Genomic DNA, 26,571 nt, shown 5'->3' on the forward strand with positions numbered 1-26,571 from the left:
TCATCTATGATGTTGACGATGATGAAGACACACAGCAATGATAAATGACGTTGACAAATTTTGGAAGGGAATAACTGAAATTTGAAAAAGCTATGTCTTCACACGAAGATTAAAAGAGATCTCTCAGCAACAAAAACTAAAATCGAAAAAAAACATTATTTGTGGGGTTTCAAGAGATTCACATTGTATTACGGCACTATTCACAGGAAGACAAATAGACAAACCAAAATACAAACACACATAGCTGGTCAATAAACCCGTTCCGTTTCTTTCTCTCAGCCATTTGGATATTATCTTTTATGAATTTTTATTGAATAATGAATTATGACAATGGATGTTGCGATGTTGCGGACATTCGTGTGTTTTGTTTTGCTTTTTTTTTGTTTCTTTTCAAACAAATTTGTTAAAGCTCAAGTGTCTGTCATTGTTGTCGTCGCCTAAGACCAATGCATTTTGCCGAAGCATGATGACTGTGACATGTCTACCAACGAAGATAGACAGATATGTACATACGTACAATATGCATAGTTTTTAAATTTCAAAAAAAAAAAAATATCCAGCAACCACTTGACCCTTTGTAAATCAGTTGGAATTGAGAGCTGTTGTCGTTTGTTTTTGTGGTCTTTTCCACAAATAATATATTCGTTTTTACAATTAATTATTTACATAGATAACTGAAAGTGGACTTGGAGTCTACTCCGATTTCCTTTAAGTCACTGAATTGGAGAAAAGATCGGACAAATAAATATTGACTTGTACCACTCAAATTTTGAAAAAAAAAACTTTAAACAAAAATTAGCTATTGTTTTTTGGGAAAAATAGCAAAAGCTACTAATGCATCTAGAAAAAATCTCAATTTGGTGCGGTTTCTGGGTTGGTGGCGTCATTGGACCGTACTTCTTCAGAGATGCTACAAATTGTAACGTGACTTTGAATGGTGAGCGTTGCCGCTACCATGCGAGCATGCCTTGTACGACATGTGGTTTCAACTAGATGATGCCAGATGCCTTACACCACGCGTTACAATGGACTCATTGAGAGGCGAGTTCGGGGACCGTTAAAGCATTTTTTCGCAAGATACCGCCGAGATGTTGCCAACATTGGGCTAAGAGGATGGACTATTTGAAGCGCAGCTATTATGTCTTTGTGCATTTGTTTGTAACATAGAGAAGGATGCGAGATAGCCCCGTAGTTCCTCTTGATGATCTGCATAGAATCACATTCTGAGTCCATCCGTCCGTCTGTCCATGTATTTTTGTAAACAAAGTACAGGTCGCATATATTGTCAGAACTAGATTTTCCACAAATCATAGGTTTGGTGCAAGGACGAATCCTATTGAAATTGGAGGTAATCATTCAAAACTTAGATATAGCTTCCATAAAAAAAATCTGCAACAAAGTCAAACACCATAATGTTTACATTTTTTGAAATTTTATTGAATGAAAGCAAAAAATGTCGGAAATAGCATAAAATTTTAGAACAAGTTTAAATTTGTACGAATTGGTCACCTTTGGTACGAATTATGGCCTTCAAACGGCCAATGAAACCATCGCACGCTGCCCGAATGTTGCTCTGCGGTATTTTGGCCCATTTACGGCGAAGCGCTTGCTTGAGATGATCGATGGTATTTTTAGTGCCAACCTTGCTTTGCAAAATACTCCAGATACAATAGTCCAACGGATTGAAGCGGGGAACCTCATTTTGTAACCATTCTTGGGTGGCGCGTGCTGAGTGCGATGGTGCTGTTTTGCGTGCCCAAGGCTATGATACACCCTCCAGAACATTTTCGCGATAATATTCGGCATATATTCTGATGCCACGGTCGATTAATACGAGCGGAGAGCGACCATCGGATGTTATGGCGGCCCACACCATCACCATGGCCGGCTTCTAAGTTCTGCCGGCCAACCGAAGGTGCACATTTTCAGCTGACCTCTTTGGCAAGTAAAAACGATCATTTTGTTTGTTTACAGACTGCTGGACAACGAATGTTTTCTCGTTGGAGAAATTCGTCAGTTCACCACTTTCGGCCATGCGAAGCAACTCTTTAGCTCCTTTGAGTCTATTTTTCTTTTTGTTGCGATGTAAGTTCTTGCACTTTTTGGAATTTCAATTGCTTTACCTCTAGCTCATTTTTCAATATTTGGCGAATGGAATATTGCAATATGTTCAGCTCACGAGCCATTTTTCGGCCACTGCGACGCTGATTTCGATCAAGTCGCTTCTTTATTTTTCGAACCATTTCTGCTGATGTTGCTGTTTTTTTCTGCCCACTTCCTTGTCGTCGGGTTACGCTACCAGTATCACGGTAACGAGCGGATGTACGAGACACAAAAGATTTATTCACATTTAAATGCTGGAGTGCTCTAACGATAGCCACTTGTGGTTTTCCAGCCAAATATAAAGAAATCCCTTGAATTCCGTCACAAATAACTTTTTTTCTGCAAAACTCTCACCAAAATGCTTTTGTACACTTGTAAACAATATAATGAGCTGTCACTGGAATTTTGTATTTTTGAATGTTTATTGTATTTTGAATGTTTCTGCCACAATTTTCAACCAAATTAGCTGTACCTAGACAATTGGGATTCTCGGTGAGTCAGCTTTGTCCTTGCAAAAAAATGTTCGATTAAGGTCCACTAATAGGTATAGACCCAATGTAACAATGCCTCCAGATTTTTGGTAGTTTTAAGGTTTTTACCAAATTGCCAACTCTTTGGGTTATTTTTTTATTTTAATTAAAACGGATTGATATTTTAATTGTACATATTCTACCCTTTTCATTATTTAATTTTACTTTGATAAGCATAGTGGTGGTGGGTATAGAAAGTTCGGCCCGGTCGAACTTAAAGCACTTATTATTTATTTAACATAAATATTTTGCACAAAATTATTGTATTCAAAATTTTATTGGTCAAATGGGATAACGATTTTCTGTAGAAATCTTTCAATTTAACGTTAAATATCAAAAAAAAAAAAAGATACAGAAAGACTATTTAACAGTCTTCAATATCTCCCTTTAAACACTTTTTTTTTCATTCCACTAAATTTTGTTTAACATTTCTCTCCATTTCAGGTCAAATACCAAAGTGTCCACATTGCAAAAACCTGCTAACCTAATTTTTTAACAAAAAATGCTACGAGTGTAAATTATTTTTAATTAAAATAAAAAAATCATATTTCAGACATGTGATTGAATCATTATAAAAATTTTTCAAAATTATAGCAAAACAAAAAGCCAGCAAAATAAAGCAATCATTTAAATATTGTATTTAAGTGTTACAACGGAAAAAATAAATTGTAAAATTGCACAAATCAATTTTGAGAAAATAATAATAAGAGCAAAACAAAACAAAAAGAAAGAAAATATTTTCTTAAATCAAATAAATTGACATAGAAATCCGATAAATTGACATAGAAACGACGACCCAGATTGGGCAATATTAAACAAATAACATGGCCGTAAATAACGATCAGCAGCCACAGTTGTGGCCACACCATTTACAACGGCTTCAACACAACCCGCGGCAGCGTAAACAACGAAAATCACCACTACCAAGTTGGCTAACCATTTTGGCCATTTGCAGCGTGTACCTCTGCTGTCTAATGCACATTACCTCCGCACATGTGGCGCTAACTTATCCACCTGCACGAAAATACGATTTAGATTTCTTGGATAATTCACGTACCAAAGGACCATGCGGAATGCCGAAAGGTAAGTAGCGCAATGTTTGGCATTTGCAAAAAATTAATAAAATATGCCACCGAAAATATCAAAATAGAAATTGGGTTACCAATTTAATGGAAAACGCCAGTAAACGTTTATTTGCCACTGTGGGACTAACATGGTTAATCCCAAAAATATTTTCCAAGGAAAGTCATAATCATTCGCCTTATATTGAACTAGCTGAACCTACACATAGTTTGTTGTACAGGGCAATGCATATGAACCTACATACTTCCCCGTAACAATCGGTGTCTCAATTAGATTGTTGTGTTCTTTTTTACTGCTAGAATTTTAAACCAAATTCCGTCATACATTCCAAACTTCATTGAAATGGTATGTCACATAGTGTGTTTGGTGCATCAAATACATGAAATCGACCGAAAACATATATGGGAGCTATATTCTAATCTGAACCGATTTTAATATGATTTGGCGAATTTATTTTTGTAACAAATTCCGTTACTCATTCCAAATTGTATATGAAACGGACATACACAGCTCGTTTGGAGGAGCTACATCTAACTCTGAATCGATTTCAATATAATTTGGCAAATTAATTTTATTTATGAAATGCCATCACAGACTCCAAATTTCATTGAAATTGGAGATACATACCGTGTTTGTCAAATACATAAAATCGGACGAAAAAATATATGGGAGCTATATCTAAATTTAAAATAATTTCAATATATTTGGTAATTTTTTTTTGTACCAAATTCCGTTACACATTCCAAATTTTTTGACAGTATCTATAACCGATCAAAAGATATGTGCGTACAACATCTAAAATTTTTGGATGTACCTCCGAATGATATATCTCCAATCCTAGGAATTTTAAAAATTTATGTAGCCTATGTTACATTCAGGCGGTATACCTCAGCCATATGGCTAAAGAGGGTATATATAATTTGAAACGGCCAAAATGTGCCTCATCGAAATAACGGTTTTAGACCCTAGGTCCCTTTAGACCAATTCCATTTCAGGACATTTGCAATCGATTTAGCGATGTCCGTCCGTCAGTCGGTCTAGCTGGTGCATACGATAACTCTCGAAGACAGTATCCGATTTGATCCAAACTTGGTACATCGTAATAATATTATCAAACTTTAATCAAGTTCGGAAATATGCATGATCGGTCCACTCCTTCTGGTACCTACCCCACAAAAGGTCGAAATTTCAAGATAATATTTTACTGCACAGAAAGAGAAGGGATAATCCGATTTTGCTCCAACTTTGCAAATCCTAATATTTGCATCAGTGCTAGGTCAGGTGCGAAAATCAAGTACCTCCACAACAAAGAGTCAACAGTTTGAATAATTATAACTCTTATAAAATGTGATGTTAGATTCAAATTACACACATCACAATATTTTTTTATTTTGTAGGTCCACGTTTTCATATAGCCCCCATATAACGGTACTTCCCGATATTCGGTATGGTATGGGCCCCATATATCAGTACCTCCCGATATTCGGCATTTTGACGAGTTTAGGTACAATATCCACCGAAATTGTTTGAGATGTCGTATTTGACGTTCGTAATGGAATCTATAGCCCGTGACAGAAAATTGTCTATGATGGTTCAGGTCTTCGCACAGCTCCGATATAACGATACCTCCCTATATACGATATTTTGATGATTTTAGCTACATTATTCACAGTTTATTTCAAGTTTCGAATTTGAATGTGGTAATGGCTTATGACAAACAATGCCTATGTAGGTCTACGCCGTACAGACCCCAATATAACGGCTATCATTAGTATTTTTCAAAATTTTAACAGAATTTTTTAAGGATTTTATTTTTTAAAATTTTCCAAATTCGTTCCAAATGGTGTCTAAATGAAAACCTTTTTATTTTGTCTTTTGCAAAGTTTTGTGTGAGTAAGTCGTCAATTTTGAAGATCAATAAAATATATTGAATTGCAAAACCATAAATAAAATATTTTAGTAAACAAAGTGGAAACCTAACAATTTTCAACCCGCTGAAAATGTAGACTTATGGACTTAAAAGTACAATAAAAATACGCATTACTAATCAGGTTAACAACACATTATTTTAATCAAGACCAGACACACGAAATATGTAGTTATTTTTTGGGATCCTTTTACTTTTTTTGCCGGTACCAACATGATTATTCTCCATTGAATATTGGCAAGATGGTGACAGTCCGTAGTCGTTATATGAATTTTGAAATTTCTCATCATTGCTTCTTTAAGAATATGCTATAAAAACTCAAATAGTTTTTCTTTTCTCTAAACACATTGATTGCAATATCTATTTATTGCCCAAGAAATACTCTGATCACTGCATTATTATATAATACCTAAAAAATTATATATATGAAATATTAAGTAATCCAAAATTAATTCACTTTAGTCCCCAGGTCCCAGGTCAACAAATCCAATTTTCAAAATAAAAATTATGCTTTTTTTAACATCAATGAACAGCATCACAACAGACAAATTTTCCTTCTCCTTTTCATGGTTTGTTTTGTATATTTGCATTTATGAGAAAATCGTGGGAAATTTAGCGGGTATTTCTTTTTGTTTATTTTTTCCTTCGATACGATCAGCAGACAGACGAAATGTATAACAGTAACCCACAACCAGCAGCTACAAAATAAATGCTCAACGAAAAATATAAAGCATTTAAATGTTCCCAGAGACAAGAGTGCCTTGTTACCGTTAACAAAGTTGGAATCAAACCAAATGGCTTGTTTTGTTTGTTGTTCAGTGTTGCAGTCAGTCTGCAAAAGCAAAAAAAAAAAAACAACAAAAATAAACTGGGTCAGATGACCTTCAACTCACAAACCAAATTTCATAATGAAAAAAATTCGATAGATTTACATTTCAGAGCCAACTACAAAATAGACGAAACATGATATGCTGATCCAAATATTACACAAGCGATTTATGCCGATTCAGGGAATTAGTTCTAATTAAAATTAAAAAAAATGGAGTAATGTTTTATTTGACGGTTTTAAGTCAATGTTTTCAATGAATTTCTTTTCGATGCATTTTCTCTTCTATACCATGCCAAAAATAATATGATAGATAATTTAACACAATTTTATTATGGTCATTAATTTTTGAATGCTTCGATTGTGTTTTTTAAATACAGAATTAACCAATTCTTTATGCTTTCTCTGCAATTCATAATATTCTAAACTACCGTTTCTTTTGCTGATTTAAAAGATTATTTCCAACATAAATGGTAAAGAATATCCTAAGGAAAAAACAGAAAATTTGATAAACATGCATGAAATTGATCAGCAGTGTACAATATATTGAAAAGAAAGTATGCAGAGATACTTAGTGGTCTGGTGTTCAACACTGTGATAATTGACTTCAATGTATTTAGTATTTGCGAGAAAAGAGGAGGATATAATTTTTCGAATTCCACTGCATTTTTATAACCTAAGCCTCAGCAAATCGTGTCTTATCGAAATAATCAAATCCATTTCAGGATATTTCAAGTCCATCAGAGGTGTCAGTGTGTCCGTATGGCTGATTCGCACGATAACTCTTGAAAGGAGTATCCGAATTGCTCCAAACATGGTACATCGTAATATTAATATCAAACTTAGATCGGGCTCAGAGATGGGCAACATCGGTCCACTCCTTATGGTACCTCCCCCACAAAAGATCAAATTTTTCACAGAAAATAATTTACCTTATAGGACAAGAACGGATCTTCCTATTCTGAGCAAATTTTTTAAATCCCAATATTTACGAAAATAGACAATATCAGTCCACTCCATCAAGTACCTCCCCCACAAAGCGTAAAAAATTTTGAATAATCATAGATCTTATAAAATATGAGCCCGGTTGTTCTCAAATAATATTTCACATCTCAATATTTCTACCAACACAAGCTCTGGTGTGAAGATGGAATGTATCGGACTATTTCAAAATTTCTGTCAACATAAGATTGTGTGAAAAATCGCACCACTCCTTCTGGTACCTCTCCCAAAAAAGTTAACATTTTCGTTATTCTCTTTAAACTTAGTATATCTCAATGTTTGTCTTAAGTCGAGATCTTATGTGAATATCGACCATCTGGTATTGAAAATGGGTCAAATATCGCTAGTTTTAAGTTGTTTTGAGCGTTAAAATCATAGTTTTGAACCCAAAAGTCCGTAAATTGGCAGTTTGTGTTTGCAGTATGTGAGCAACATCCGTATAGGACTATGTTTTGTTGTAGATACCAAATATTTTTACCGATTTTTGGCAATTCCGAATTAATTTATCCTAGAAACAAGTACTTCAAATTTTGTGAAAATCTGTTCAGATATAGCTATAGCTCCCATATATATGTTTCATCCGATTTGGAGTTTTGAGTCCCTCACATGCGTATATGCATTCCACAACAATGATTTTTGGTACCAGATATCAAATACAGCTCTGTAATAAGTACCTAAAATGTTGTGAAGATAGTTTCAGATTTGGATATAGCTCTCATATATATCTCTATCCGATATCAGGTTTTTTTTTTGTGCACCAAATGACTAATATCAGCCCAAATGAACTAAATCTTGGCAATTCCGACAGAATTCATCCTAGAAACAAGAACTTATTTTTTTAAATCGCTTCGCATATAGCTATATCTCCGTAATATGCACTCGACAACAATGATATTTGATGACGGCCATCAAATGCTGCTCGAAATACCTCTGCCAATCAGTTCAGATTTTTATATAGCTTCGATATGAATAGATTTGTTCATACTCAACCTAATTTTTCCCTTTGGTGAAACTCGGTCCGGTATATCTATTGATCTAATAAATATTTTTTAATATAAATCTTAAAGTCATAAAGCAATGTGGTACTAGATGCACAAAAGCCCCCGTCAAAATTGTTGAACATCGATTCAGAATTGGATATAGTTCCCAAATTGTGATTACTCTAAAGCCATGATACTCATTCAAATAATGTTCACAGTTAGTATTATCTACTTCATATAAATTGCCAATACAAACTTTTTTGTTGCGGGAGCTCTGCTAAATCAACATAGTGGTGTAGGGTATCATATAGTCGACCCCGCCCGACTTTTGACCTTTTATTACTGGTTTTAAACGATTACTTCATTACATCATTATAATTTTAAGAGTTATTATACGGAATACTAAATATATATTTTTAAAAATTTCTTTACTACCAAACTGCGAAATAAAATTGGCAAAAAGAGAAAAAACGCCATGTAAGACCAGTAGTCTTATTATTGTATCAAAAATAATAAACAAAATTTCCTTTACCAGCAAAGAGGAAAACAATTATTATTGCATAATTGATTATGTGTTTTGATAGCATAAACAAAATAACAACAACAATCTCCATTTTTTCGATTTAATCGCAACCCATCAAAATATTGGCCAAAATTATTACAATAATAATAATAATTGACGTTTGTTGTAACCAAGTGAAATTTGCAAACTAAATTGGGTAAATTTTTAGTTTATTTGCTAATTATTTTAACGCGCTCAGAAAACCAACGCTGAGAGCACTGTTGTTGACTGACCATTGTCAGTTAATAGATTTTGGCTACGATTTCTATTACAAGCATATTTTTTTTTTGTGGCCGAAAGTAAGTAGATCGTTGTACAGGCAAATCAGCTTCTATGGCAGACATTCCACACACAATTATGAAGACACAACTGATATTGTATAATTTTCTTGTTGTTGGTATTTTTTTTTTTGTTTATATTTATAATTTACATTAAGCTTAGGCAAACTTTAGCTATGGCACACCACAACAAAAAACAAACAAACAAAAAAGTTGTGCAACGCAAGAAAACATTAATTGAAAAAATAAAAACAAAAAACAAACTTAGCATAAATACCCCCGAAATGTGACACCTGCCTGATGTCGTTATGTATATTCAGTCCATTAGTTACTCATGTATGTATGTATGTACATTACAACACATGCCAAAACGCAGGTACAAACAGTTGTGTAAATAAATGTGTAGATATAATATTCGACAATATCAATGCAATTTGTTAAAATCAATGTTTAAAATGGTGCTAAAATTCGGCACGTCCCAAAAGCAGACATTTGTGTATTATTACGTGCAATTATTTTAATGTTTATTTATTTATGTAATATGCGCCAATGTTAAGGCATTGAACGACTTTTAAGTGGCAGCTGGTCAAGCGTGATCAAATATTCCGGAATTTCTATGTCATAGCCAGTGTGTAATTGAAACAATTCCTTGTGGGAGTTTGTGTACTTCATAACGATGGATACAAGAGACAGCCTTTCGTGTTTGTCATTTAGCTTATAATAACATGTTTACATTCACATTTTTATATCCTCCACCATTGTATGAAGGGTATATTAAGTTTGTCATTCCGTTTGTAACACGTCAAAAAATACATTTTAGATCCCACAAAGTATAAATATTCTTGATCAGTATAAAAGTCTATGTCGAATTAGCGATGTCCGTCCGTCTGTCCGTCTGTGGAAATCACTGTAGCTTCCGAGCGAAATGAAGTAAGTTGATAAAATTTTACTCAAATGCATATTATGTCTACAGGAATGCAGGTCCACGTTTTGGTGATTTAAGTGATATTAATTTAATATTTGAAGTTCGTTATGGATACTAAAGCCTATGACAGAAAATTGTCTGTGCAGGTCCACGTCTTCATATAGCCTCCATATAAAGGGGGTATAATCGGTATTTTGATGATTTTAGCTACATTATTCGCCGATTTTGTTTTCAAGTTTCGCATTTGAATATTCTAATGGCTTATGACAGAACTTGGCTATGCAGGTCTCGCCGTTGTATAGGCCACAATACAACGGCTACATTCGGTATTTTTAAGATTTTAATAGAATTTTTAACTGATTCTATTTTTTTTTTTTTTTGAAAATTGCCAATATTTTGACTCTGTCTTGTCCCATCTTTACACTTCTATATCTTTGGATTCTATATAGACATAGAAGCATAAAAATAGGAGAGTACCGAGTCAAAATATGGCCACCAGTAATAAATACCTATTATTCGTAAAAATGCACTGTAAACCAAAAATTTTGACTCAAAATTGTATTCCATTGACGTTTTCGACGTTTAATTAAAAATTGCATTTGCTGTTAAAACAACTTGACATTGGTGACTATGTTGTTATGAAATCGTAATAACAGAGGTATTTACACCTATCGCGCGCACACACTGACTAGGTCGACTCCAAATATCCTGTGACCGATTTCGTCCAAAGAGACCCACTGTAGACACCAACATTGCTAGAAATATCCATTGAGACCATTTCGAGGGTCTCAGAAGGCATTTTGAATTACCACTTTGGAAACCCTTAACTTCGTCGGTGTCTGTCGCAATAAGTGGGGGTTTAAATATTCAGTATTTTTTGTACTTCTCAAAGCTATATCCGACACTTACGTTTTTTTAATCATCAAGTTTTCGACATTTGTATTATTCATGCTTATAATCCACAGGGGTACAAATAAAACCATTAAGAAATGTAACAAGTAAAAAAGCAGTAAGTTCGGCCGGGCCGAACTTTGAATACCCTCCACCATTTGGGACGAAATTCTGCTAAAATCTTAAAAATACTGAATATCAGAAGGTACCGATATATGGGGTTATACGGTATTGTGGACCTATATAGATAAATCCTTGTGTAGAATATCAGACAATTCCATTAAAAATGTGTCTAAAATCATCAAAATATCGAATATCGGTGGTACCGTTATATTTGGGCTATACCGATATCGTGGACCGATATAGCTCATCTTCGTACTTGACCTGCCTGCAGACAAAAGACTGATCTGTGCAAAATTTTAGCTTCCTATCCATACTATGTATGGTGGAGGGTATAAAAATGTCAGGCGAGACCGAGATCCAAAATTAATCCAAAGTGGACAAACGCAGCATGACTTGCAATATTTACTTAAAATTTGGGAAAAAATATATAGAAGGGATCTTAATTGGAAAAGCTTTCTAAAAAATTCTCAGATGTCTTTATAGATTGTATCTGATATCTTGTACTGAATACTTGTTATTACACATGAAACATTTCTCAGGGAGCTATAGATACATCTGTAGTGGAATTCCCTAATTCATTTTTGAGGTACCGACAAAAATCGGTAACTTTGAAACACGAATTTTTTGATATAAAAAAAGTTAAAGTTGACAACATTGGTATCTTTTTTAGGTCCTATCGACTACTTTGATTTTGTCGTTAACTTACCGAAATTATAAGCATTTTAATTATAAAACTATGCATAGAGTCACATCCAAATGTGAACCGAAAATAGTGGGATCATTCTTGAAACTTGTGAAATGTTACCCACATAAATCAGACTATTAAATATACTTTACCTATGCCTACAAGACTGCATACATAAATCTACCTATATATCTATATTATTCCTCTTTCTATGTTGCATATAAGTGCACAAAGACGTATAAGCCTTACCACAGTGCTGCGTAGATTATTATATGCGTTCGCTTAGTCATAGCTTTTCAAATGTTCAAGCTGTGAAATTCCAAGAATCAAGCCTAATTATACATCTGAATACTGTAATTTACTGATACATTCGCTTATCACAAGCTGAACTCTAATTCTTCTCTGTTGTATAGTTACGCAACAAATGATTTAAAATATTTAATTCTGTTTAGATTGCTATGATAGTTATAAACGCTGCACACTACAAGTTTCAAAGGGCTAGAAGTTATTAACTGCGCAAACATACAACTGCATATATTCGTAGGCCTTACAATATATAACTGCATATGATTCCATAGTTGTAGTTAACAAAACAAGTTTTGTTTTTTCTCTTTAACTGATTTCCTTGATTTGAAAAGTCATCTTCAAATTTGTTGTTTTGCATTTAGTTTTTCGTTACGGTTAAGTAATTAAAACTTGTCTATCTTCCTATTTCCGAGTACATCTTTGATACTCGCCAGCATCGATACGTGACAGAGTACCTCGGCCAACCCTGTTTGATGATAAAAGCCAAAACGAAAACAAAAACGACTTTAATTTCAACTTTGAGCAATGCACAAGTTTGCCCATTTAACCCACTTCTCCATTGGTGAGCAAAAAAAATGAAAATAATTATTTTTACCAATCTGGGGTATTTTTGTTGTTAGTGAACACATTAGTTCCTCAAGCGGAATTAGGGATGACAATTCAATAAAAAAGTTTATAATCATGATGGCATTTTATAATGAATGGGAAGCTTTTGAGTAGACTTCGGATTCCGTATATTCCTACTTTTAAATACTTGAAATAACCAAATTACGTCGGATCTAAATTTGTTTAATTGAATGCAGAAAAATGTATGTTTCGTTTATAGATATTTTCTTTATTTTTATACCCTCCACCTTTGAAAGGAGGGTATATTAACTTTGTCATTCCGTTTGTAACATCCCTAAATATTCGTCGTAGACCCCATAATGTATATATATTAATAATCAGCATAAAATTCTAAGACGATTCAAAGATGTCCGTCTGTCTGTCTGTTGAAATCACGATACAGCCCACATAATTTGACGTAGAGTGTCCAAATTTAGCAAAATAATTTGTATTGTACGATTTGGTATAGTACCCATATAACGGTACCTCCCGATATTCGGTATTTTGATGATTTTTGCCACATTTTTTCATGGATTTGTTTAAAAATTGGAATTTGTTAGTCATAATGGATTATACCTTCGGTGGCGGATCTTTGCATGTACAAGTCCACGCTTTGGTATAGCCCCATATAACGGTACATCCCAATATTCGGTATTTTGATGATTTTTACCACATTTTTCACGGATTTGCCTGAAAATTGGTATTTGTAGGTCATAATGGGTCCTAGTTTGCGCGCCGAAACATTGTATGTATAGGTCCCGCTGTGGTATAGCCTCCATATAAAGGTATCTTCCGATATTCGGTTTTTGATGGTTTTTGTCACATTTTATCGCGGATTTGTCTAAAAATTGGAATTTGTTGGTCATAATGAATTCTAGCTCCGTTGGCGAAATATTGTATGTCCACGCTTTTGTATAGCCCTATATAGCGGTACCTCCCGATATTCGGTATTTTGAAGATTTTTGCCAAATTTTACCACGAATATGTCTAAAAATTGGTATTTGTGGGTCATAATTGGTTCTAGTGTTTCCATTACCCTAAGGTGGAGGGTATTTAAAGTTCGGGCCGGCCGAACTCCAGCTTCCGAACGAAATGAAGTAGGTTGATAAAATTTTACTCACATATGTATTTGTTCTACAGGACTTTTGGTATTGAAAATGAACTATACAGGTCCACATTTTAATATAGCCCCAATATAAATGTTCCCGAATTTGATGTAAATTGGCAGCATATGTACCCATTATGTAAGAATAATCCTTACAAAGAACTGTCAATGTAGGTTTAAGTTTTGATATAGTCCCCATTTAACTGTACCACCAAATATTCGGTATTTTGATGATTTGCGTCACACTTTTCACCGAAAATGTTTCAAATTTGCAATTTGAACTTCCCAACAGGCCTGCGTCTTCGCATAGCCCTCATATAACGGTACCTCCCTATATTCGCTATTTTTACGATTTTTCCGATGACTATATATCCCCTATCTTCGTAGAGCTCCCTATATTCGGTATTTTGAGGATTAAAGCGATATTATTCACTGCAACTGTTTCAAATTTCGTATTTGAAGATCCTAATGGATACTACCGTCTGTAACAGAAAGTTACCTGCAGGTCCACGTTTTCGTATGCTTCAATATAACAGTAAATCCATATATTCGATCAATCAGCTTAATAAATCCTACATATGTAATATAATTAGACTAATTTGAAATCCTCTAAATAAATGACTGACCTGCGATATGCAGACACAAAGTCATAAGATGAGGAAGCCATGTTAGGACGGGGCTACAAACTCCTTGTCGATTTGGGTTGATTCGGTTCAGAGGTTCAGGCTACCCTTTGGATCATGGTTCGGTTTTTGAAATGGGGTTTCAGTCGACTCGAACTGTGGTTTTCGTTTCGATTCGGTTCGACTCAGTGTTATGTGTAAATACATACATATCCAGTTCCGCTCACAAATTGCTTGTCAAAATTAATTAATTTAGTCGCTGTAAATAGCATCCAAACAATTTTTAACACATTTATATAAAAAAATTATTTAATTATAGAATTGTAACTGTATGTTATTAGGAACTAATAACAACTAATGAGCGTTGTTTATGGTTCGACGCAAATTCCTAAATTTGGAGGCCCAACTCATTGAACCGAGCGGAATCATTTTTTTTAAATTTAAATATGCTTTTTGGTTTGTTTAGACAATGGTTCGGTTCATTTACAAAAATTGTGGTTCAATTCGGATCCGTTTTGCAGTCCTGCACAAGACATTACTCCATGCTTTGTAAGGTAATGACAACTCATTATCCTTTATATGGTCACTTGTTGTTATTGATAGCCTTAATGTGTGTTTAACTCGCACTTAAATAAGTACTTACCAATGTACTCACCAGGAAGGAGATGCTTTCCATGTTAAAACTATGTTAATGCGTTTAGTTATAGAACCATTATTTGGTAATGATACTTTTCCTTGGAAACTAGAGATAAGGTCACACATCATTCGTTAATGGCAGCACTCTTTGAAACGTGGGGATATCATGGCCTAAATATATATGATGTCAACTTAGATGAAATCTTTGCTGGACAACTCTATTAATTTTTTATAGTGGATACATCACTTATTTATTATAACACTTGGTATTTGATATTGGCATGAACACAACGGTGGTGGACGGTACTTGTCCAACCGACAACGTCAAACCGAAGGCGTGTCATAGCCATAAATATCTGGACATTGCAAGAAACGCTGATGTTGTTGTTGTTGTTGATTTTGTTGCTAAATGCACTCCCAATGGTAATGGTGAGCTATGTGGTCAAACCACATCAATTGGCTGCAACATGCAGCATGGTATCGAACGTGTGCGCAACATGTTGCACTTTTGTGAAATTTCATTTACAAGGCAATGTGCCTGCCATGTTTTTGGCGCTGTGTGTTTCGTCGGCGTTACATCGCTCCGACGAACGAGCGATCGCTTTACGCATTCTGCATCAATATTAGGTAAAAACTACAGTAGTTGCTCAAAAACAAAAAGTAAAACATTTCAGTGGAAATAACTTCTCGAATGGGCATTACTGTAAATATTTCTTCATTAAGATGTATGTGTTGTTTTTGTTTGTGGACACTGTGCCGGGGGAGGTGGGGAGGATAAAGGAGATGCCTACCTTTTTCTCGTTTAGTTTTCAATAAAGCTGTGCCGCTGACTGACGATACCGTATGTGAAGCAAGTGAAAACTTTCACTTGTACCCATCCATAGCTCCATGCCTATGGCGGGGCATAGCCGCCACCTAATGAGAAAACTTGTCTTCGATGTTACAGCATCCCATGTTGAGTTGTCGCGCTCCGCAATGATAAATATCCTGTCTTCTTGCCTACACGTTCGCATCCATAACTGCTTGCTTATTGCGTTTGTTGTTGTTGCTGTAGCTATTGTAATGCGTCAAGAAAATACTGTGGCGGCAGTCGTCGTCAGTGGTCATAAAAAGTGTGAATTTTATGTAATAGGCTTTTAAAGTATTACACATGTTCGTTGACGTGTTTCAATTTTAGGACAGCGAGGCAGGCGACTCTTCCGCTATGTGGATTTGGGGAAGACATTTGTTTGTCGCAAAATGGTATTATCGGTGCTAAGTGAAATTGTAGTAATTTCGCCCAACCTGCCAATTTTTTAAACATAACACTATTTCTGCAATCGAAACTAGTTCCAAATTCAAATGTTACAGTACGTTTGCATATAAATCTTTTTCCGGTAAACCTGGTACCTAAGCTATAGCAATAATTATAAATATGGAAAACATAGGGTAAGTGTACCATTTTTCAATCTTTTAACATTCTGAGTGAAATCTTTCAATTGCAGACAAATAAAATTGTTCAGATTCCAAGTTTTGTTTACTTTTCGAAATAATAAACAAAAATTGAATTTGTTTTTATTAAATTGACAAAATTTGCAATTTTACTAAGATTTAGTTTTCACCATTTTCCAATGATCGGCATGTCTATTTGCCAGTAGTCGGCATATGTTATTTCAGTAAAAAAATATTATTTGTATATTTTTTTATTTCAAATAGTATAAAACAATGCTGTATTATTAATTCACAGTTTAATCCAGAATTTGAAATTAATTTCGATTTTAAAAAGTGTTTTATATAATTATCATTATAAACCAAATATAGGTAGAAAATCAAGAATAACATGGTTACCTTCAGTAACGTATGGATTTTCAATTAAAAAAATGAGATTAAATAAAAAAGTACCTTTCTTGTATTTGGAATTTGTGAATTGATCTTCTTCTTTAGAAAGGCAATTTTTTTTTCAAAAATGCCACCGCTATCTACAACGCCAAATAGCTGATTAAAAAATCTATTTAATTTACAAAATATACAAATAAAATCAACTGCCGACTCAAAACTATTTTTTTATTTGAGTAGTTTTTGAAAATTGAAATTGGTCAAAAATGATATTTTTCTAGTAATCGGCACCACCTGTCGACTACTGGCAAATCTCTTTTTTTTCTGTTCCTAATGTCGACATTAAATAATATAACAGAAAAATGCTTGATTTGTATGTTTTTAAGTTATAAAATGATCTTTAGACTGGCCGGACTATTATAAAATATATCTGATTCCAAAAGTATTAAATTTAATTTACTTAAATCGATTATTAAGTTGACGCCACCACTAATTTTTTCTTTACAAACAAGCACTATCGCACGCGTTGGGAGACACTCACTGACGAAAACCGTTATTCTCTCGTAATAAATGTTTTTTTACAGAAAGAGAGCAGAGAACAATGTTGACGTTTTTTTTTTTTTTGCAATTATTTCATTATTTGGTCAATTCTATTCTTAGTTAGTTAAGTTTAAATTTCAAAACTGCCGACTACTGGGACATGCCGAAATTTTTTCGAGGTTTTTTAGATGTTAACCATAACTGCAGCTGAGAAATGTGCGCTTAAATGCGATTTATAAAATGGTAACTAAAGAAAATATGTGGGTCAAAAAAATGTGGGTCAATTTTGGTGTGTAGGGATGAGATAAGGCTGGTTTTTCGAAATTAAAAATATAAGTGTACCAAAAGGTACTTAATATTGAATCGATTGTATTGATCAAACGGATTATGACATTTGGGGAGAGGGTCGCTAATGGAGTGTTGGATAGGTGTGAATTTTGGAAGGAGATGGTTTTCGAAATGTGTACTTAGTGTAAGAACTATACTAAATGGAACTTAATTTTGTACAATACGGATTTGGGTGAACGGATGGAGTTGAAATTGATATAAAATAACTGCAACAAAGTCAAACGTCATAATCTTTACATTTTTTTTTAATTTTACTGAATGAAAATAAAAAATGTCGGAAATAGCATCAAATTTTAGAATTAGTTTAGATTTGTTTGAATTTGAATTGAATGGCACGAATTATGGCCTTCAAACGCAAATGAAACCGTCACACGCTGCCCGAATGTTGCTCTGCGGTATTTTGGCCGAAGCGAAGCGCTTACTTGAGGTGATCGACACTTTGGTATTTTTTTAGTGCTAACCTTGCTTTCCAAAATAATCCAGACACAAAAGTCCAACGTATTGGTATCCAGAGATTTTTGTGGCCATTGTGCGCTGGAAATGAAGCGAGGAATGTCCATGGTCTGCGGCCAAAATGTTTGCGTGCCCAAGGCTTTAATACACCCTCCAGAATCTTTTCGAGATAATATTCGGCATTTATTCTGATGCCACGGTCGATTAACACGAGCGGAGAGCGACCATCGGCTGTTACGGCGGCCCAAACCATAACCATGGCTGGCGCTTGTGTTCTGGTGGCCAGCCGAAGGTGGAGATTTTCAGCTGACCTCTATGGCAAGTAAACAGGATCATTTTGTTTGTTTACAAACTGCTGGGCAACGAATGCTTTCTCATCAGAGGAAACCAAATTCGGAAGTTCACCACTCTCGGCCAACCGAAGCAACTCTTTAGCTCTTTTGAATCTATTTTCTTTCTGTTGCGGTGTAAGTTCTTGCACTTTTTGGAATTTCAATGGCCTTGCCTCGAGCTCATTTTTCAATATTTGCCGAATGTAATATTGCGATATGTTCAGCTCACGAGCCATTTTTTCTGGAATGCTCTAACAATAGCCACTTGTGGTTTTCCAGCCAAATATAAAGAAATCACACTATCACGCTTGAATTCCATCACGAATAAAAATTCTTCTGGAAAATTCTCGCCAAAATGATTTTGTACGCTTGTAAACAATATAATCAGCTGTCACTGGAATAATTTCAACAGCTGTCGGACGAGTGACTTAGATATGACAGCAGTCTGAAATTGGTTGCAGTTTTTTCTTCTCAATCTGTACATGTTCTTCTTAAGTGTACTATTAGATGTCATGTACGTCTGTGGAAATCACTCTAGCTTCCGAAAGAAATTAAGTAGGTTGTATAAAATTCTGATGTATTCGAGGCCCGTAGAATTTTTAGTCTTTAAAATGAGTCATTTAGGTCAGTTTTTTTTGGTATAGTCCATATATAACCGAACCGCGAGATTTTAGAGGTTTAGGTCATAGTTTTAAATCGAATCCGCTCTAAATTGGCTGTTTGTGTTCCCAGTATGTAGGAAACATCCATCTAATGAATAATATGAGATACTACCTTCAAAGCCGCATATTTATGTATGACACAATACAGGACATACAAAAGTTGCAAATCACCTCTGAAGCAGCTTAAGGATCTATACTGGGACCGGGCCTTTGGATACAGACAATACGATATAGTTCTAAAAATAGATATGCCAGATAATGCTTTCCTCGTACGACACAAAGCAAGGACTAATTAAAAATACCCAGCGGAAATTGCTATGAAGAAGTCCCCTTCCTTACAAGACGGCATATTAGGGTGCTTTCGTCACATATGTGGCTCTATACAGAAATATGTAACTCCAAGTGCCAAAATTAAAACCATCTAGTTAAAAAAATGTTGCTATAATCATCAAAAACCGATTATCTCGATGAACCGTTATATGTTATAGGTAATCAATCTGAACTCAAAACACCAAATTTGAAACAATTGCGGTGGATAATGTAGAGACATCTTTTTTTATTTTATAAGTTGCAAAAACATTTTTCAAACCAGCTAACTGTGTGCTGTCAACTAGGAGATGTTAAATTTCATTTACCTATGTGTAAGCACATTTTGTACATAAGTACGTCAGTATGTACTTAACATAATCACAATTATGACAACTTAACATTTATTAGCAATTTCACTGCCGTTCAACTCTCACTACCTTCGCATCCAAGGGAAGTAGAGTCGACCACCTGCAGATCGGTTGGAAGTTTAAAAACCACTAAGCCTGGTTAAAAAATAAAAAAAAAAACTCCTCTGAAGATTCACCGCCATAAGAATGAACCTGATAACCGCGTGTTTGATGGCAATCGATTAAACGGCTGATGGTGGCGGTTGGCAAGAGTGCAGCAAGCCCGCTTGTGGTCTGTGGCATCAACCTAAAGACACAGAAAGCGAAAGGAGTGTCACTTTCCATTGACTTGAGTAGTTTGTGCAACTTAAACACACACACACACACACAAATTGACACTATAATAGTCGATCATACGATATATCTGCCGTCCGTCCGAACACCGAAGAAAATACATAAAATTTTAAACATTAAAAGAAGAAGAGAAGAAAAGAAAAGATCGTCAAGAGACAAGTCGTAATATATAATTTACCTGTTGCATCAATACCGCAAACGACATCATTATTACTTGGTCATGAGGTTATCTGGTGGAAAATCTGCTGAAAAAAAACATAACCAGCAAAACTAACCCACAGAGGAAAAACACCAGCGTCTGCAAACGTATTGGGGGGAGCAATAAAAAAAATGCTGCACAACTGCATTCCATTGTTGCACAGTCATACGCGACGTGCAAACACTCACATAACTAAATACACACACACATAAATGCTGATGGTGGGTTGCTGCCACAACCCACAACCACAATTTGGCAGATTTTTAAAGTCCCACAGCATGAAAGTGATGAAACGTTTTAATAGTTTAAAGTGGCTATTGAAGATTGTGTATTTTAATATTTAGGCATTTCTATAACCTTTTTGGGACTTAACTCTGTTAAAAATGTTCGATTGAACTTCTATGATAACAGAATGTGACATTTTATTACAAAATAACACTGCGGAAAAATTGCAGATGAGCCAAAATTAACTCCATTCTGGAAGGGGAGTATGAATATAGAGGGTTTAATAGAAGTACCATATGGAGCCACTTGTTAATGTTACCTCAAATTGTTTTAATCGATCTTCGAAGTCTCCGCCGATTTTCAGCATAATTTTTGATGTTTTTTTTACTATAACTTTTCTTTTCAACGGATCGAAGGAAAAAATACGATCTTTTATATAGGTCACAAATGTAAGTTGGAACATGGGTGCGCATAATCAATAAACCGCCTGATTGTGTATGTGTACATCATTCGCATCTCGGTTCCAATGCTATAAATTCCAAATTAAAACCAGTAAGGAAACGTCAAAAGTCGGGCGGGCCGACTATATGACACCCTGCACCACTATGCATATATAATAGAGCTCCCGTAGCAAAATAATTTATTTAAAGTAGATCATACCATCTATGAACCTTTGGCTTTAGAGCAGTTATAATTTGGTTTCAGAGTGAAGACATATCCAATTCTGAATCGATTTTCACTAAATTTGACGGAGACATTTTAATCGTTTATAAAAATAACATTGCTATAGAATTCACTGTATCACTTCGAGAAGGATTTTATTAGAATTAAATTTTTAGGATTATATTAAAATTATATTATTTCCGAGCTCTATAAGACATCTGATACCGAATATCATTGTTGTCGAATGCAAATTACGAATGTGAGGGACTTAAAACCCTAAATCAGACGAAACATGTATACAGAGTGAGATGAAAAAACTGCAACCAGCTTCAGACTGCTGTCATTTCTAACCCACTCGTACAAAAGCATTTTGGTGAGAATTTTCCAGAAAAAAAGTTATCGTGATGGAATTCAAGCGTGATAGTGTGATTTATTTATATTTGTGGCACGTGCAGTGTGTGCCGTTTTACCGTCCTGTTGGAACCACATGTTTTCCAATCCCAACTCAACAAGTTGCGGCAAAAAAGTCGCTGATCATTGCTTTGTAGAGCTCACCATTCACAATAACCGTCCGGTCCGCGACGTCTTTGAAGAAAAAAGGTTCGATGACTTCTCCAGCGAAAGCAGCACACGATACAGTGATTTTGAGTGGGTGTAATGACTATTCGTGGGTTACACGCGGATTTTCATTTCCCCAGTGGTGATGGGCCTCATCACTCATGATTATTTTTTATGAAGAAACATCTTTTCTTGGTGGCGATTAAGGATGGCTTGAGCGTATGTTAGACGCGATTGGCGGTCAGCAGCTAACAGCTGATGCACCATCTGGACTTTGTACGGAAACATCTTCAAATCTTGTACCAAAATTCGCTGTAAAGTCTGTCGACTGTTACCCATTTGCGTGGCACGTCCATGACATGGCTACATCAGCAATATTCTCTGCAGAAAAGTAATCCTCCTATCATTTTCTGATAAAAGGGGTTATTTTTGCGCCACCTTTATATTTGATACAATAAGACTCTAGTAAATAGTTGAATTTTTGTCATGTCCTTCGAAGTAAGCTAATATTCTGGTTGTGTCAAAGAGCTGTAGAAAACATTCAATATCAAGAAGAAAGTGAGACTGAAATGTCTAATGCTAGCACAGAAATCATACTGCAGGAATGGTAAAAGATGTTTCAGAAGGCACAGCTAAACATAAGAGAACAGCGTGATTACTTTGATGTATATGACCAGATGGAACTAAGGCAAACAATGCTAGTCTTTTCAGCTAGCATCAAATGTGTAATATTTTTTTTATATCTATTCTGTATATAACCAACTCTGTATGCTTCTTATTACATGAATTTCTGTATGTTTACAACTTGAAATTATACATTTTATCTAAATTGCTCTTGAAATCGCTCTACGTTAGAAAAATTAAAGAAATTAAAAAAAATACATTTTCCTTTAGATACATGTACACTGAAAAAAAACAACTTAAAACAATACGAAACATACAAATAAATACACACGTAAAATATATTTCCAATTCATCACTTTACATTAAAATATCTCATGTCATTATTATTGCTACCATTTTTAAGTTCCAATTTATGTCCCTGGGTCTAATTAAATGTAGCTTTTAATACGCAAACGATCAAGACAGTGATGTCGTTTATTTGGTATACCAACGTTATATCAAAACAGTTAAGTTCTATCCAGTTTTTTGTTGTTTTTAAACCCTCAAACTTATCATACCAGAGGGTATATATCATTTAATAGATCAACGTCGAAATAGCGGCTTTATACTATAGTCCATTTTGGACAAAATCAGTTTTAAGGATTCAAGCTACCCATGTCTGTCTTTGGTGCTCTGGTCAAACTTGGAATTGATGATATTCGGCCCAGAATGGAATTAGGACTTAACGTTTTGGCACATTCGATCGAATTCAGCGTAGAAAAAGATCCTTCCTTTCCAAAGACAATATGGGATATTTGATAAAATTGGTTGAAAAATAGTTCGGCTTAAAATAAGGTAGAGGAGCTATATATGTTCTATTCGTATTAACATAAATTCTAAATATGAACATGTATTTGTTATAGGTGGCTGCGCTAAACATGCAAAGTTTTTTCATTACTGCATTTTATTTTGATTTGAATGAATCTTGTGACTTTTGTTCATTCTTACACAGGCTTTATTAATGTTCCCAACATAGTAATTTATATAACTATTGTTTTCTTCTTGGGACTTACCAACCCATTTTTTCAATTAAACAAATTTAATACGTGGTGAAGGCCTAAAATGCGGAAAATTCGGAAAAGCCTTAAAAACGAAATCATTTTCCCAATCAGGAACAGTCTGTCATTAGTCATTCAATTTTTTCCCAAAGTGTATATCTGTCTATCTATCACACAGTTTGCATGTAAACACTTCAGTTTTTGGTATTTAGATCACAGGTGCAACCGAATAAATAACACTATTATCACAATACAACAAAAGACAACCAACACATGCATAACGGCGGGTATTTCGTGTGGTAATAACACTTTTATATGAGGGATAGGTTCACAAGTTAAAGATCAGTTCTTGATTAAAAACAAATCTCGAATGTGAAAATAATTTAAGGGCATCCAGTGATCTGGAGAGTTGAAGTGACAACAAATTGTTCAAAATGTACAATAATTATCCAAAAAACGTGAAGGAAATAATATGTTCAGACCAAGTGACTAACCAGTATAAACTTGGGAGCTATATGAGCTAAATTACTTATCTATGGGGAATTTTTTGTTTTTCTTCGTCATATTTTCCGGTAGTTTAAGACCATCGCACTGAATCTTGGATACTTTAACTCTGTTATAGCCTTAACGATATTTTCTACGTGACATGACCAACCTTAAGCCGATATCTTCCTTGTTAATTCTGAAAACGCTCGCTGTTCAATTTATTACAGATTGGACATTCACCGAACCAAATATCGGACGTCCGACACATCTGTTCAAAGTCTTAAGTTGAGTTCCACGCGTCTACCGACGTATTTCTGAGGGATTTTTACCTTGTTGTTAAGTTTTTTGTCTTCTGCTGGTTTGGTAACATTTGTCGAAAACAAGTAAAAATGCATCTAAGTTCGGCCGGACCGAACTTTTAATATCCTCCACCATTTTGAAGGATCTTGAAATATTATAAAAAAATCCGTCAAAAAATACCACTTAAATGAAAACCGTTATATGGGGGCTATACGAACCTGTACTATTTATGGACCTGCATAAGTAATTTTTTGTCATAGGCTGTAGTACCCTCTACGAACTTCAAATACGAAATTTGAAACAATTTCGTTGAATAATGTCGCTAATATTCTTAAATTTTAAATAATTCCGATGAATAATATTGCTAAGACATCAAAATACCGAATAAAGGGAGGTACCGTTATATGTGGGCTATGCGAAGTCGTGGACCTGGACAATTTTCCGTCATAAGTTGAAGTATTCATCATTCATCATCCGTTATATGGGGAAACATGACCTGCCTGCACACAGAAGACTGATGGTTTTGGATCCATGGGATGGTTTTGGATCCAAAATGAGAAAAATAGCTTGTCTTCTGGACTTCACCAAAGCCATTGATACGGTATGGCAATATGACATCGTATACAGAATACAATCTTATAGATTCAAAGGACAAACTTGTCGCATAGTTGGAAGTTTTCTTAAGGATCGAATCTCTCACGACAGTGTGATAACAAGCTGTCAGAGAAACGACTCAGCGACATCCCTGGGCCGCATGGAAGAGGATTACGACTCTTTTACGTCGATGACATTTTATTGAGGTTACGAGGTTGTTATAGAAGCACAGTTGCTTCAACGAATGTAGACTTAGCCTCAACGTGTGAATGTGTATGTCTGTGGTTTTGCAAAGTCAATAAAAATCTACAGCAAAAAGTTCAGAGCTACATTCCTTCCACCAACGTTGTTTACGAATTCTTCGGAATTTCAGATACAATCACCAGGTTATAATAATGCCCGACAAATTCGATTTCTACAGCCTTACGACAAACAGAATTTTTTTATAAAAAAAAATAAGGATATGAGAAGGGAGGATATTGACATCATGTTAAGATATGAGACCAACAATCGATGATAGTACAATAAACGCTATAACTTTATAGAATTTAGCCGGATCGTCGTCTTCATGATGAACAATGCTCTTAAATTCCTTGAAAGGAGTCAAGCCGGAGACAAAAGAAAAGTGAACCAATTCCTGAAGTACCAAGAGGAACGCCCTAACATACTGAGAAGAAAGCTCCTGTCACGCACACCTTTATTAAAACTAACTGACTCTATGCCTGTCTATAGCAGGTTATAATAATGCCCGACAAATTCGATTTCTACAGCCTTACGACAAACAGAATTTTTTTATAAAAAAAAATAAGGATATGAGAAGGGAGGATATTGACATCATGTTAAGATATGAGACCAACAATCGATGATAGTACAATAAACGCTATAACTTTATAGAATTTAGCCGGATCGTCGTCTTCATGATGAACAATGCTCTTAAATTCCTTGAAAGGAGTCAAGCCGGAGACAAAAGAAAAGTGAACCAATTCCTGAAGTACCAAGAGGAACGCCCTAACATACTGAGAAGAAAGCTCCTGTCACGCACACCTTTATTAAAACTAACTGACTCTATGCCTGTCTATAGCACAAATCAGTATTAATATATTTGTAATTTTTATTGGAGCAATAGATATACCGGACCGAGTTTTGAATATGAAAAATCTACATAAATGATGAACAATAACCGTAAAATTGGATGAAGATGTATAATCTGAACAGAACTCGATAAAATTTGGCAGAGGTATTTTCGTGCTAAATCCGATATCAAATATTATTGTTGTGGAGTGCATATTACGTGTATGAGGAACTTAAAACCCCAAATCGGATGAAAAATATATATGGGAGCTATATCTGAATCGATTAACATCAAATTTTAAGTACTTGTTTCTAAGATGCATTGTGATATTAGCCATTTGGTACACAATAAACCTAATATATGATAAAGATATATATGGAAGCTATATCCAAATCTGATCCGATCGATAAAATTTGACAGAGATATTTTGAGCTACAAAAGTTACCTGGTACCAAATATCAC

At 34.8% G+C, this 26,571-nt stretch overlaps 1 protein-coding gene across 4 annotated transcripts in view; it reads left to right on the forward strand.

Moving 5' to 3' along the window:
• LOC101899822 (uncharacterized) overlaps window positions 1–26,571 on the forward strand; it is a 109,637-nt gene that overhangs the window by 48,700 nt on the left and 34,366 nt on the right. For all 4 annotated transcript variants that reach the window (XR_009342893.1, XM_059126444.1, XM_059126446.1 and 1 more), the window contains one exon: window positions 3,078–3,716. Coding sequence is in view for 3 of the 4 variants with exons in the window: in XM_059126444.1 (XP_058982427.1) it covers window positions 3,458–3,716 (259 nt within the window). In the remaining variant the exon portion in view is untranslated. The remainder of the gene's footprint in view (window positions 1–3,077; window positions 3,717–26,571) is intronic.

The sequence above is a fragment of the Musca domestica genome, unplaced genomic scaffold, assembly GCF_030504385.1.
Source record: "Musca domestica strain aabys unplaced genomic scaffold, Musca_domestica.polishedcontigs.V.1.1 10, whole genome shotgun sequence".
NCBI lineage: Eukaryota > Metazoa > Arthropoda > Insecta > Diptera > Muscidae > Musca > Musca domestica.